At 53.6% G+C, this 13,238-nt stretch overlaps 1 protein-coding gene across 1 annotated transcript; it reads right to left on the bottom strand.

Moving 5' to 3' along the window:
• Positions 1-1,433: 1,433 nt before the first annotated feature.
• On the bottom strand, positions 1,434-8,645 carry HMOX1 (heme oxygenase 1). Its single transcript, XM_024743504.1, has 5 exons — positions 8,495-8,645; positions 7,167-7,287; positions 4,466-4,957; positions 3,028-3,127; positions 1,434-1,973 (listed from the first exon to the last, which is right to left on the bottom strand). The coding sequence occupies exons 1-5, from the start codon at positions 8,515-8,517 to the stop codon at positions 1,843-1,845; spliced, it is 867 nt and encodes a 288-aa protein (XP_024599272.1). The 5' UTR covers positions 8,518-8,645; the 3' UTR covers positions 1,434-1,842.
• Positions 8,646-13,238: the final 4,593 nt, after the last annotated feature.

Raw genomic sequence — 13,238 nt, 5'->3', positions numbered from 1 at the left:
TGCCGTGCACCGGCTTCTCATTGAGGGGGCTACTCTTTGTTGTGGAGCACGGGCTCTAGGCGCGTGGGCTTCAGTAGTTGTGGCTCGCGGGCTCTAGAGTGCAGGCTCGGTAATTGTGGCGCACGGACTTAATTGCTCCATAGCATGTGGGGTCTTCCCCGACCAGGGCTCGAACCCGTGTCCCCTGCATTGGCAGGCAGATTCTTAACCACTGCGCCAAAGCTTTTCATAAACAGCGATTCCGGAGTCCTGTCCCAGATCTCCAGAATCAGAACCTCTCCGGGTGGGGCCCAGGATACGCGGGTGTTGTGATGCCACCATCCACAGACTGGGGTTTGGAGGCCACTGGACCCTCCTAATAGCTGTAGGAGGCAGGTGTACTGTTAGTTTCAAGGAGACTTGAAGTGACTTAACCAAGGTTCCAGACTTGGTGACAAAGCCAGAACTAGGGAGAGGTCTCCTGGCACCCAATCCTCAGTCACATAGGAGTCGTATAAGGAAAAGCCTTGTCCCCTGCTTTGCTAAATAAACCTCCAGCCAAGGGCTTTCACTCTCCCAGACTGGGAGGCTGCATTTCTACCATTTCAGTGGCTTTCGGGACTTCGGAGAGTGGAAAAGACTTGGGTTTAGAACTGGCCGGACCGGGTTTAAATCCTTCCTGACCCTCAGAGAGCGTTAACACTCCTCACAGCTTTTCTCTGAGGATCAAATGAGATGATATCATGGGTGAGATGATTAGCAAGAATCACAAAACACTGATCTCCCTTGTTTCATAATGGTATTATACACTGTTGGTATTTTATATGCATCTCATTTGCTTCTCAAAACAGATGAGCTGGGTCTCATGTATTCATGTTAAAAGTGACAGAACTGGGCCCCAAAAAGGTTAATAACTAACCCCAAAGGCAGAGCTACAAAATGGAGTAGCAGGGATTTGAACCAGGGATCATACTCCAGTCCCTAGGGTTCACTGTACAGGACACAAATTTTACCCCAGAATCTGCTCATTTCAGCCTAACAGGGAATCCCATCCTCAGTAAGGCTGAGTCTTGCATCAAGCAGCGTTCACCACAAAGATCTGCCCACCGACTGCTTAAAGGTCACCCCCCCCCCATCCTCAGAGCAGAGCACAACATCCCAAACCAGCTCCTGTCATCCCCACCTTCACCCCTTCTCCCCACCAGGCTTTCAAGAAACAAGTGAGGACAAGTCAGCTCCCCAAAGGTAACAGAACCCAAGAAAAACACTTCAGGTTACTATTAAGCCATGTAGTTTATTATTTCACATAAAAGTTATCGACCAAGGCCACAGTGCTGTTAAACCCCTCCCTCCCACCCCAACCCTGTTATAAAAACAAAACAGAACACAACAAAATACCGCAGCTCAGGCCGAGTCAGGAACGAAAAGTGGCTCCAACAAAAACAAGACGGAAACACGAGACACAACATCTTTGCATATTTATACAAAAATTGCCACAGCCCAGGGGGCAGGCGGTCACAGCATGTCAACAGGGAGACCGGGGACCCAGGGCATTTGGAGGTTCACGACAGCGGTCACTTCTGGCTACATCTTTTGGGCTCTACTGCAGGAACGGGGTGGGGAGGGTGCCCTCAGGGCTGGGCAGGACCCCTCGTCCCACTCTAAAGTTCAGGTCATTGGCTGGACGTGCTTTATGGTTGGGGGAGATGCCGCAGACTCCTTTCTTCCAGAGAGAGAGGGACGCAGGGAGACGGCAGGGACCCCAACAGCTGCTCCCACCCGCCACGCCCAAGGGAGGGAAGTCGGCCAAGAGGCTGTCCCGCTCCAAAAAGAGTTCACGGCCAGGAGCCAGCATGCTTACATTCACAAGGTGTAAAGCCCCACAGCAACCGTTGCCACCAGAAAGCTGAACATGAGGACCCATCGCATGAGCGGCACCTGGGAGAGGATGCTGAGCTGGGGCTTCCCCCTGGACGCCTCCGTGGGAGCAGAGTCTGAAAGAGAAAAGGGACAGTGTCAACACCAGGAGGACAGAGGTGGGCCCGTCTGACATCACAGAAAGACAAAGCAGAGGGGCCTCAGCAGGGTCTAGTACAGTCCCGCTCAACGCAAACCAGTAGCTCTCCGGCCACTGCTTACATACCTCCGAAGACAGGGAGCTTACTACTTCTCCAAGCTCTCCAGTCTTCCATTTTCGGCTACATTGTGAGGAAGTACCCTCCAAGGATACCCAGGGAACCACACTTTGAGAACCAGTGCGTTAGGGCCAAGTCCCCTCACCCCCACCAGGTAGCCAATCCCACCAGGACTGGCCACATTCCAACGTTCCCGGGCTCAATCCCGCCAACAGAGGGGTCGACGTGGGCCTAGCACACATGAGAAAGCCGCAGGGCAGGCGGGCGAGGGCGGCCCCGGGAGCAAAGTCCTGAGGTGACCTGCCAAGCAGGTGGCTGAGCCTCACCCCTCCCCTCCCCCAACTCCCAAAGCCACACTGCCACCCACAGGGGTGTCAGGGGACATTTGGTGGAGCACTCCGGTGCTTTTGGAAGTTTCCCAGATGTTCTCTCAGCACAGCCACCCCATCGAGAGCTGTCTGAGAAGTGTGAGGGAGGGACTGACACGAGACACGACCCCGAGGTTACGTGTCTTCCCCGCGTCCATGGCAGGGGAAGAGCTAGCAGCTGTTCTGGGCTCCCTGCCCCATGTCAGGGCGTCTCTGCGTGGGAACCATTAAAAGGTCCCCAAAGGAACCTCAATTAAGAGGGGAGAGGGCTTTGCCGTGACTTCTGAGGGTCCTTGGTGTGCAAGTCTTCCTTTCGAGCCAGTGACCTAGAACGAGCCCAACCTCCCTGATTCTAGAACTGGGGAGACCGAGGCGTGGAGGGGTCACCCACGTGGCTGCAGTCACCCGCTGAAGGCTGGCCCCACGCCCTCTGCCCACGCCTGACTTCGCATTTAAAACATTGAGGAGACAGAAGAGTCAACAGGTGCTGGAGCCAGAGAGCTGCGCCATACTCCCTCCAAATGCCGCCCCCTGGAAGCCCTCACCTTGCGCCCTGCTGCCAGCCCGCCTGCGAAGGCCTGGTGCCTGCGAGGGGCTCTGGTCCTTGGCGTCCTGAGCCAGCAGTTCTTGCAACTCCTCAAACAGCTGCAAGACAAAAGACACATGACTCTGTGAGAGGTGGGGACCGGCCAGCTGAAGGGAGGTTTGAGGTGTGTGGTTGTGAAACATGAGGACATACCAAAATCACAGGAAAAGATACTGATCATCCATGGACCTTTCACCCAGCTTAAGAGATAAGATGTCACAAGTCCATCTGACCCGCCTGCCTGCTCCTCCCCAAATACTCCCCAGCAATAGCCACCGTGAATTCAGAGTTCACCGTGGCCACTCACGCCCTTATGTTGCATCGCTCTGCAACTGATGTCACGAGCGGTACCCTAGCAGGCACTCCATTCTCTTGGTGAGATTCGCCCCTGCTAAGTGTGCTCCATGGTATTCATTAGCCAGGGTTTACAGATGAGAAAACTGCAGCTCCCAGAGATTCAGTGCCTGGGGCCGAGGCTATCCCAGAGGTCAGGCAGTACAAGCCAACTCTCCCATGGGGCTCTGGCTCCAAAGCTCCTGTTCTTTCTATACCACCTCTCTGAAGGACAGATTTTCTTGGAGGACTGACCAGGTTTTGTGGGTGATGATGTTGTTTTTTAGGGGAATGCAAGGAAGGGGCATTGCTCCATTAAGGAGTGCTCGGACAAGGCTCTTCTGGGGTCCCAGGCTGGGAATAAAGAGCCAGGGAGAGCATAAGCTGGGAGCCCCAGTCCCCATGGGGCCTCCAGGTGCGGGGAGAGCGATGGGATTCTCAAACATCCAGATTAGAAGAAACCTCACCCACCCTGGGAACACACCCACCCCCAGCCCTGCCCAAGAAGTCATCCTTCAAGGAAAGGCCTCACTTGAAGCTCACCTTCCCCTAGATTTGAGACACTTATAGAAAGACACACCCAGCCTCCCTGGCTGAGCTGAGGCCCAGGAGGCGGAGGCCACGTCTACAGCACCCGTAACCCCTGCAGTGCCAACCTGGCTACACACAAATGCACAGGCAACTTGTATGTTGTCACAGAGGACTGCCACAGAGTGCCACAATGGTGATGCTTGCAACCCACAATAACCATAGCTAATATTAGACAGGTGATGCCATGCCAGGCCGTGCTATTAGGACCTGATTGATTTAAATTCGCTTAAACCTCACAACTCTTACGAGATAATGTCATTTCCCCATTTTACAGACAAGGAAACTGAAGTACAAAGCGATTAAGGGATCTGTCCAACATCATCCAGCCAGTAAGTGGCAGAACTGGAACCCTGGCCCCCGAGCCCCTGTCCCTAACCGTGACCCTCGGCCCCCACCTCCCCTGCTCTGCGTAAAATGTCCCTGGAGGAGCAGCTGGGGGACACGGCGGCCACACAGGGCGGCCAGACCCTCACCTGGATGTTGAGAAGGAAGGCAGCCTTGGCCTCATCGAGGACCCTCTTCTTGACCTCGGGGGTCATCTCCAGAGTGTTCATACGGGAGCGGTACAGCTGCTTGAACTTGGTGGCACTGGCGATGTTGGGGAAAGTGAAGAAGGCCAGGCCCTCTCCGGAGCTGGGCAGGTCCAGGGCCTTCTGAGCGATCTTCTTGAGGACCTGGCCCCCGGACAGGTCACCCAGGTAGCGGGTGTAGGTGTGGGCCACCAGCAGCTCAGGCTCGGCGCGCCCCACCTCTTGGAGTCGCTGCACGTAGCGCCTGGTGGCCTGCGTGTAGGGGATGGCCTCCTGCCAGCGGGACCCGTACCAGAAGGCCATGTCCTGCTCGAGGGCGCCCCTTCGGTGCAGCTCTTCCGGGAAGTAGAGGGGAGTGTAGACCGGGTTCTCCTTGTTGTGTTCGATCTCCTCCTCCAGGGCCACATAGATGTGGTACAGAGATGCCATTACCAGCTGAAACCAGAGCGAGCAGGTCGGTATAAGAGCTCCCCATCCAGCCCCTTCACACTACTGCCTTCAGAGGGACCCTCGTCACCTCCCCGGGCCGGGCCCCCACCTCCTGCCAGCCCCTCCGATCTCCTCCACACAGCAGCCAGAGGGAGTGTCACAAGAGAGAAATTCGATCATGCGCTGTCTGGGCCTAAAACCCTTTTATCACACTGCATAAAACACGCAGCCTCACTTCATCCTTGGAAAAATCCAACAAAGGCATAGCTATGCCCATTTTACAGAAAAGGAAACTAAGGCCCAGAGAAGAGTATGTGACATGGAGGTCACACAGCTAGTAAGAAATGGAAATGGAGCCAAGCCCAGGCATGGCTAGGGGGGCCATCCTGGCTCTGGAAAACGTACGTGAATGAAAGTACTTATAGGAGATGCCAGGCACCTCCGGCCTTTGACCTCTCGATGACCATCTACAGGGCATGGTTCTCCTCCCCAAAGGACCCCTCTGGAAGCTGAGCTGGGGGACAGGGCCAGTGCTCCTCGGTTAGGGGAACTCCTGTTACACATTAATTCTCTAGTTTGAGTTTGAAAGAGGACAAAAGATAAGTGCTCTGGTGGAGGTTTCCAGATGATTTCTGAGCCATAAACGTTCACGGCAGCACCATTTCTCACCGGGGCAGAAAGCCAAGCAGCCTGGTACAGAACAGCCTGGGCCTTCGACTCTGACCGGCCTGGTTCTAACCCGGCTCAGCCAGTCCTCAGCTGTGTGACCATGGATAAGCCACTCGCCCTCTCTGGGCGATGTGAGGTCTGAGTGGCTCTGCACAAGCCTCGGTTCCCTTCCCTGCAAAGAGGGGTAATCCAACCACACAGTAATGGGCTGGTGTGCAGGTCCAGCAGGATGACACAGGTAAAGCACTAGGTGCAGCCGGGCACTTAGCCCTTGAGTCAGAGGCCATGGTGATAAAAAAAATGCTACCTCCATCAGCATAATCCGAGTGAGCACTGGATCCTCTCGCGGACCTTTGTGCTGCCTTTGAACTCAGTGGCTGAGAAGAAAGACCCAAAGTCTACAGTGGCTGGGGTTGGGATACTCCAGCAGCCACGTCCCCACTGCCTCTGCCCCAGCCTCATTTCAGCAACTGTATGTCAGCCTTTTTTTTTTTTTTTTTTTGGGCGGAGGAGGACAAGGGAGCAAGGGCATAGCCCAGGGCCCCAACCCATTAGAGCTGCACCTTAAATCTCCCTTCACTGAAGCACCTCTCATGTTGGAAGTGGGAGAGCTCCCGAAAGCAAAAGGCAGGGGTGTCAGGAGTGGAGGGCTACAGCTCCCCAGCCCCACAGCTCAACCGGAACGAGCCTTTCCTCACACCCAGCACCTGCCTGGTTCTTTGCCACATGCTTTCCTTCTATTTGTATGAATTTCACAGTTGTACTGGGAAATAGCAAAACCTGTGCCTCACATACAACGGGCACTTAAGAAAACCCTGCAGGGAATTCCCTGGCAATCCAGCGGTTAGGACTCTGAGCTTCCACTGCAGGGGGCACGGGTTCGATCCCTGGTCGGGGAACTAAGATCCCGCATGCCATGCAGCACAGACAAAAAAAATGAAGAAGGAAAGAAAACCCTGCTGTTGAAAAATCTCATTTCATGGATGAGAAAAAGGTACCTTAGGGAGGACAGATGAGGTGTCCTTAGTCTTACTATTAGGAAATGGATGCGCTCGGGCTCGAACCCACATTCCCCCTTGCCTTCAGAGGCAGATGAGAGAACTAGATCAGAAGCATAAGCTCTGAAACGAAACCAGCCTTGGTTCCATTTTGGCCTTCCCCATTTACCTACTGGCTGTGTGACCTTCTGGTAATTACTTAGTCTCTCTGAGCCTTCCCTTCCTCATCTTCCTTATCAAGACTGAGGCACTAATTAGAAATTAAGTAAAATGCCAAGCAGAGCCTAGGTGGTCAGCTGATGGTAGTACTGCCCCAGCCCCTCCACAACACCACATAGCAGGCTGTGAATCTGCTGTGTGACCTTGGGTAAGTCACCTCCCCTCTCTGAGCCTCAAAGTCACGATCTGTAAAAAGATTCCCTTGAATATGCCCATCTGGCCCCTCAGCATCCCTGGTCCCCACCCCCACTTAAACCACTGCCCTGAGCCTTGGGAGCACCCACACCCAACATTCCCTCTGCCAGGGCTGGTACCACCAGGCCACATACCTTAAAGCCTTCTCGGGTCACCTCGCCCTTCTGAAAGTTCTTCATGAACTGGGCGTTCTCCGCCACGGTGTGCACCTCCTTGGTGGCCTCCTTCAGGGCCTCTGACAAATCCTGGGGCATACTACAGAGAAAGGGAGGGACGTGAACAAGGTGGGGGGCTCTGAGCAGAGTTCCTCCCAACATTGAGCTTCTGAGGGTACCCCCGCCTGTCGGCAAGACTTAAAGAGATGTCAGCTTTGATCAGGCTTCTCTGCAGAAATCCAGCCTCCCACTTAATAAACAGCCACGCTCCCAACTGCCTTAAGTTGCAGCCCCATCCACACTTTTCAGTCATTAAGATACTATGTAACAAACCGAGAGGGAAGTCCTGGTACCAGTTATTCTCAGTGGAGGAGAGGAGGCAGTAGCACAACCCCGGGAGAGGCAGCAGTTGGCAGGATGCACGTTCACATTCAGCTGTGTAAGTGCTTTGATTGGCTTTCAGACCCAAGATTTAATTCATTAACTTTGTTGGGCTCAGATACAAATCTCATGACCCCTCATCATGTTTTGCTCATCACAGATGTGTTTGAGTTAAAAAGGCTAAGTCAATTCAGCTTTACTCAAGAAAAAGTCCCTTTCGGCGAGTATTTCTGCCGTATGTCTGCATCCGCCTCCCGAGAAAAGGGTCATTTCTCCTTTCTCTCCCACACCTCTTCCAGAAACATCATCCCCTCTTCTGTATGTGCTGATCAAATTCTTGGGAGAAGGAAAGGAGCCAGACTTGGAGGGGGACAAACCAAGGTTCACATCCCAGCTAGCCAGGGAACCTTGGCCTTGCTGCCTCCCCCAGCTGTGCCATTCTCATCAGTAAATGGGGACACAGAAGCCACGGTGATGTCCTGCTCCTGCATTCAACAGGTAGTGAGAGGTGGATGCGGCCAAGAGGGGGCTCTAGTGAGAAAAGCAGGCACTCACAGCCAGCCTTGGACAGCCCCCAGGATCTCGGATTCAGCACACGGCCACCTCCAAGCACACACAAGTCCAAAGCCAAAAACAAAGTTGGATCCCACGGCAACACTCCCATCGGGTCACCCACCCGGAGCCAGGCATGTAATTCATCTTTCATCGCTCCGACTACCCCACCGGGCGGGACTGGAACCCCGCTCCTCCTTATACCAAAGCCCAAGAGACCGGCCGCCCAGCGAGGTCGCTTCCTGCTTCCCGGCTGAGTCTCGGCAGCTCGGCAGGAGAGCAGGGGCAGGGGCAGGAGAGCTGGGGCAGGAGAGCAGGGGCAGGGGCAGGGGCTGCCCCTCCCGGGAGAGGCCGGTCCCTCGCCCCGCGCTTGCCTGTCGGGCTGCGGGCGCTCCATCCTGCGGTGGTGCTGGTGCGGGGTCCGGTGCTGGCTCCGACGTCTCGGGACGGGCTCGTGGAGGCCGGAGGGCGACTGTGCAAAGCCCAGACCGCGCCGTCTATTTATCCCCGGGGCGGGTCACGTGGCCGCCGACAGACAGCCGATCCACACTTACTGGCCCGACATTGCGACACCCGCGAGGGCCGGCGCCCCGCCCGCCCCTGGCCTGCGGGGGTGGAGTAGGCGCGGTCATATGACCCTTGGAAAACAAAGCTATTTAAAACAGGACGTGAAAAGAAAAAAAAAAAAAAACCAACAACTTCTGGAAATCTGAGCAGCTGTGTGATCCTGCCACCTCCAGAGCCTCCCACCCAGTGATGGGACTTGAACGCTCCAGGGATCTGAATGGTTCCAGAGGGCTGGGAGGCAGTGCTTCTCAGAGCAGGAGGTGTGTGTGGGGGGGTGGCAACATCAGGGACTCTCCGACCCCAGAGCCTGCCTGCAGTTCCCCGCTTCCCCTCCCCAGCCTACTCCCTAAGTATCACCTCCTCCCGGGTCCCTCAGCTGGCAGCCTGCCTCCTCATACACCCTTTAAATGTCCACTTAGGGCCTTTTTTTTTTTTCTTGAGAACCTACTACGTGCTAGAGACCGAACTGTTTTCATGGTTCATCCCTCCAGTTACCCTGTGGGGTAGATCACTACCATTTTACAGACAGTGAAACTGAGGCTGGGGAATGAAGTGGCATGCCCAAGGTCACACATAAAGCAGGAAGACGGGACCCAAGCCCCAGGGTGAGTCCAGGTTGCTGCCTGCCTCCTCCAGGCCTTCTTAGCACTTGGTACCCAACTGGACAGCAATGCTGGTCATCCAGACCACCTCCCTGCTTACCTGAGCAGGGCGCGCTTCCAGGACTCATCAGGTCCGATTCACCTCATCCTCAGTGCCCGCACCAGGCCTGGAACGGAGCTGGCTCTCTGATCCACTATGGAATGAATTATGCAGGTGATTGATCCCTTAGGACTGGGGATAAGTATGTCACTGGGTGAGCCCAGATGACAAAACAAACAGCGAGGATGATTCCTAAAGCCCCTTCCCAATGCTGCAATACTGGATTCCAGATTAAACAAACAAAAAAGGTAATTTTGACTCGTTACAAGGATGTTGTTTGTAAACAGGGTAGCAAGTGCCCCATTTATGAAGGAATGTGAGTACAGGCCTGAGGACCGCCCGTCAAGCACGGATTCCCCAACTGGGGGACTACGGTGGCTGAGGCATTCCTTCCCAGCTGTACCCCTATAGGAGTCTCCAATGTTTGGAGGAAGTCTGGAAGAACCAGGCAGGTATGGGAGGTCAGTGTGTCCAGTCCATCCAGTCCAAAGTCAGAGCTCTGGCCCATGATCCACACTCTTCCAGGGTCACTGACCTGAATTTCAGTCACCAAATCAATCCAGTGACCCGGGGGTTGCTGAGCCTCCTAGATAGAAGGGCTATAGGCCAAGGAGTTCAGCTCTTGGTATAAATTATATACCCACCTTCTGCTTCAATGAACAGTGATAGCAATACTAACAGCTAATGTTCACTGAGCACTTACTGTGCGCCAGACTCTGTACTGAACGCGTGTATTAACTGATTAAATCCTCATAACACCTCCATAAAGTTGGTACCGTTATTGTCCCCGTTTTACAAATGAGGAAGCTGAGGCAGAGAGGTTAAGGGTTTGAACTCAAGCAGTGTGGCACAAAGATTTCAAAATTTAAGGTGCAGTGTCGTCTCCCAGAATACAGTGGAGGGGGAGACCACCCGAAGGAACATGGCTATCCCACTACAGCCCAGAAGTCATCTCCGAGGTTGTCCTCGAAAGGCCCATTCTACAGAGGGTGGCATTTACTGGTTCACAAGATTCACAGAGGTCAGACCTAGAACTGGAGCTGCTAAAAGATTTCAAAAAAGAGTTGCAAGAACTGTTAGAAACAGTTGCCCCCATTAGAATGTGAGCTCCAGGAGGGCAGGGGCTTTGCTTTGTTTTGTGAAATCTCCAGAGACTGGAGCCATGCCTGGCAAGTAGCAGACAACATTGAATGAATGAATAACTAAATAGTTACCACAAGATCTCTTTCTGGTAAACATGATAATATTGCTAGGCTGCCAGGGAGGGCTGGAACCAGGCTACAATTACAAATTGCGATCTGAGCCAAACTTTATTGAACACTTACTATGTGTAGAACCTTTACGTGCAAGATTGCATTTAATCCTGGCAACAGCTCTGTCATTTTCATCTGCGTTTTGTCCATGTAAATATTAAGGCACAGAGAGGTTAAGTAGTTTTCCCAAGTCACACAGCTAGTGATAACAGAGCCAGGATTCAAACCATGGCACTTTGAAGCCACAGCCCATACTCCTGACCCCCACACCACATGCCTTCTTACAGGGGGGCTAGTCTATCCTCCAGGAGTTTAGAGGATAAGCGTGTGAAGGTCTGAATGCTTCCCATCAGCCTGTCTGTTCAGAAACCCCAGAAGGTAAAGCTCGTGTGATCTGACATCTTCGTACTTAACATGGGAGAGCAGAGCACCCAAGAGGGGAGTGACTTCCCCAGGCTGTGCCCCGTAGGACACAGAGCCTTCAGTGACCCAGACTTCCTGGATCCCAGTCCGGGTTTGCTACTCATTCCAGCTTCTTCCCTGGGAGCCCCTGACTTGGTAAGAAGAGACCATCCCTCCGTCCCAGACGACCCCAGGGCAAAGGAGGCCGGGTAAGAGTTGATCTAGTGTCTCGTCTGTCCCAGTGTTGAGCTTGTGGCCCTTCTCCGTGCTGATTCAGCTTCCTGACTTACCCCTTCCCTGTCCTCAAGCAACTGGAACGATGTAAATGGTATTCTTTCTCCTCCTGTGGTAGGCTGAGGTTCACATCCTAATCCCAGAACCCCCACATATGTTACCTTACATGGCAAAACGGTTTTTGCAGATTGGATTAAATTAAGGATCTTAAAATGGAGAGACTATCCTACATTATCCTCATGGGCCTAATGTGATCAGAAAAGTCCTTATAAAAGGGAGGCTGGAGGGTTACAGGTATGGAAGGTGATGTGATAAGGGAAGCAGGACACAGAGAGATTGGAAGATGCTGTGCTGCTAACTTTGAAGATGGAGTTAGGGGCCACGAGCCAAGGAAAGCAGGCACACTCCAAAAGCTAGAAAAGGCGAGGAAGTAGATTCTCCCCTAGAACTCCAGAAGGAATGCAGCCTTGCCCACCCATTTCAGGACTTCTGACCTCCGGAACTCCAGAGAATCTATCTGTGTTGTTTCAAACCACTGTGTTTGTGGTATCTGCCACGACAGCTTCGGGAAGCAGGACAGGGATGGATAGAGAGACCCTTCCTGCCATTTCCCAGCGTTACAGCTTTATTGCATCAGAGAACCCACCACCCTCTCTCTGGGATTTCCTTTCAGAGTCAAATGCTTGAGCAGCTGAAACGGGCCAGTTATGTATGTGTGCTGGAGGTACGAAGCTGAAGAGGCTAGAAGCCCACCGTGACAGAATGTGGGTGCTCAGGGTCCTAACGAAGTCTGGGCCTGGGGAAATGATCCAGAAAGGGGGCAGGGGGCACCAGAGACAAATGTGAGTGGAAATCGGAAAGAAACACTGGGGTCTGCTCTGAGCCAAGCATTCTCCCAAGTATGGCCACGTTTCATCCTCCCCGCACCCAGGAGGTGGGCATTTATCTGTGGTGGACAGAATCATGGTCCCCCAAAAGATGTCCTTGCCTAATCCCTGCAACCTGTGAATATGTTCTATTACCATCGAATAGGGTCATACTTTGCAGATGTAATTAAGGTTACAGACCTCAAAGTAGGGAGATCACCCTCTAGTCTCTGGGTGGGCCCAGTCTAGTCACAGGAGCCCTTAAAAGTAGAGAACTTTCCCAGGCTGGAGGCAGAAGAGACCTGGCAGGAGAAGTCAGAGAGACATGAAGCGTGAGAAGGACTCAGCGATCGTGATGCTAAATCACAGTCAGGTCAGGGTGGGCCATACAGGCTGGGAGATGTCAGGGGTGAGACGTTGTTTGGGGGCCGCAGGGAAAAGGCACAGCCGAGGCCCCTGGTGGCACAGACCCGGCAGGGACAGGCAGCAGCGTGGAGGCCAGTGTGGCTGCAGCAGAGATGGGAGCAGAAGAGATGCGAACAGAGCCTGTAGGGCCTGCAGGCCCTTGCAAGGACCTTCTGCGAGTAGGGGAGACTGCAGGGCTTGGAGGGGAGGAGTGCTGGGGTCTCACTTGGGGTTTCCTGGGATCAATCACTGGTTGCTATGGGTGACACAGGACATGGGCAGAAGGTTATCTACTGCACAAATCCAGGGAGAGATGATGGTGGCTTGGAAAGGACGGGGAGAGAAGTGGCCTAGGACATTCATATTTTAAAGGCAGCACTACCAAGAATGTCCGAAGAACAGGAAACGTGATGTGAGAAAGAGGAGAAGTCAAGGATAACTCCAAAGATTTTGGTTCAGCCAAGTGGGAGGATGGAATTGTCAGTTTACCGCGGTGGGGGACCTCAGCGGCTCAGTCTTGGACAAATCCATTTTGAGATGTATGGGACGGGGCTTTGCCAACGCTGTGCAAACACTTGAGTGGGAAGCTTCTACCCTTTTCTAGAAGTTTCACTTCCTCCTGCCAGCTGTGAAAGCTGCCCTTTCACCAAGCGCCCCGTTGGAGGCTGAGGAAGCAGCTGGTGACTCAG

The sequence above is a fragment of the Neophocaena asiaeorientalis genome, unplaced genomic scaffold (genome assembly GCF_003031525.2).
Source record: "Neophocaena asiaeorientalis asiaeorientalis breed wild unplaced genomic scaffold, Neophocaena_asiaeorientalis_V1.1 scaffold332, whole genome shotgun sequence".
NCBI lineage: Eukaryota > Metazoa > Chordata > Mammalia > Artiodactyla > Phocoenidae > Neophocaena > Neophocaena asiaeorientalis.
The sequence above is the reverse complement of the archived record's forward strand: the minus strand, read 5'-3'. Positions and strand labels throughout refer to the sequence as shown.

Bases quoted from the DNA above. Each gene is read 5' to 3' on its own strand.
- HMOX1 (XM_024743504.1), bottom strand. From the start codon at position 8,517: ATGGAGCGCCCGCAGCCCGACAG. The intron at 4,958-7,166 runs GTATGTGGCCTG...CTCTGGTTTCAG, and splicing joins TGACCCGAGAAGGCTTTAAG to CTGGTAATGGCATCTCTGTA. The intron at 3,128-4,465 runs GTGAGGGTCTGG...TTTGTCTTGCAG, and splicing joins CCTTCCTTCTCAACATCCAG to CTGTTTGAGGAGTTGCAAGA.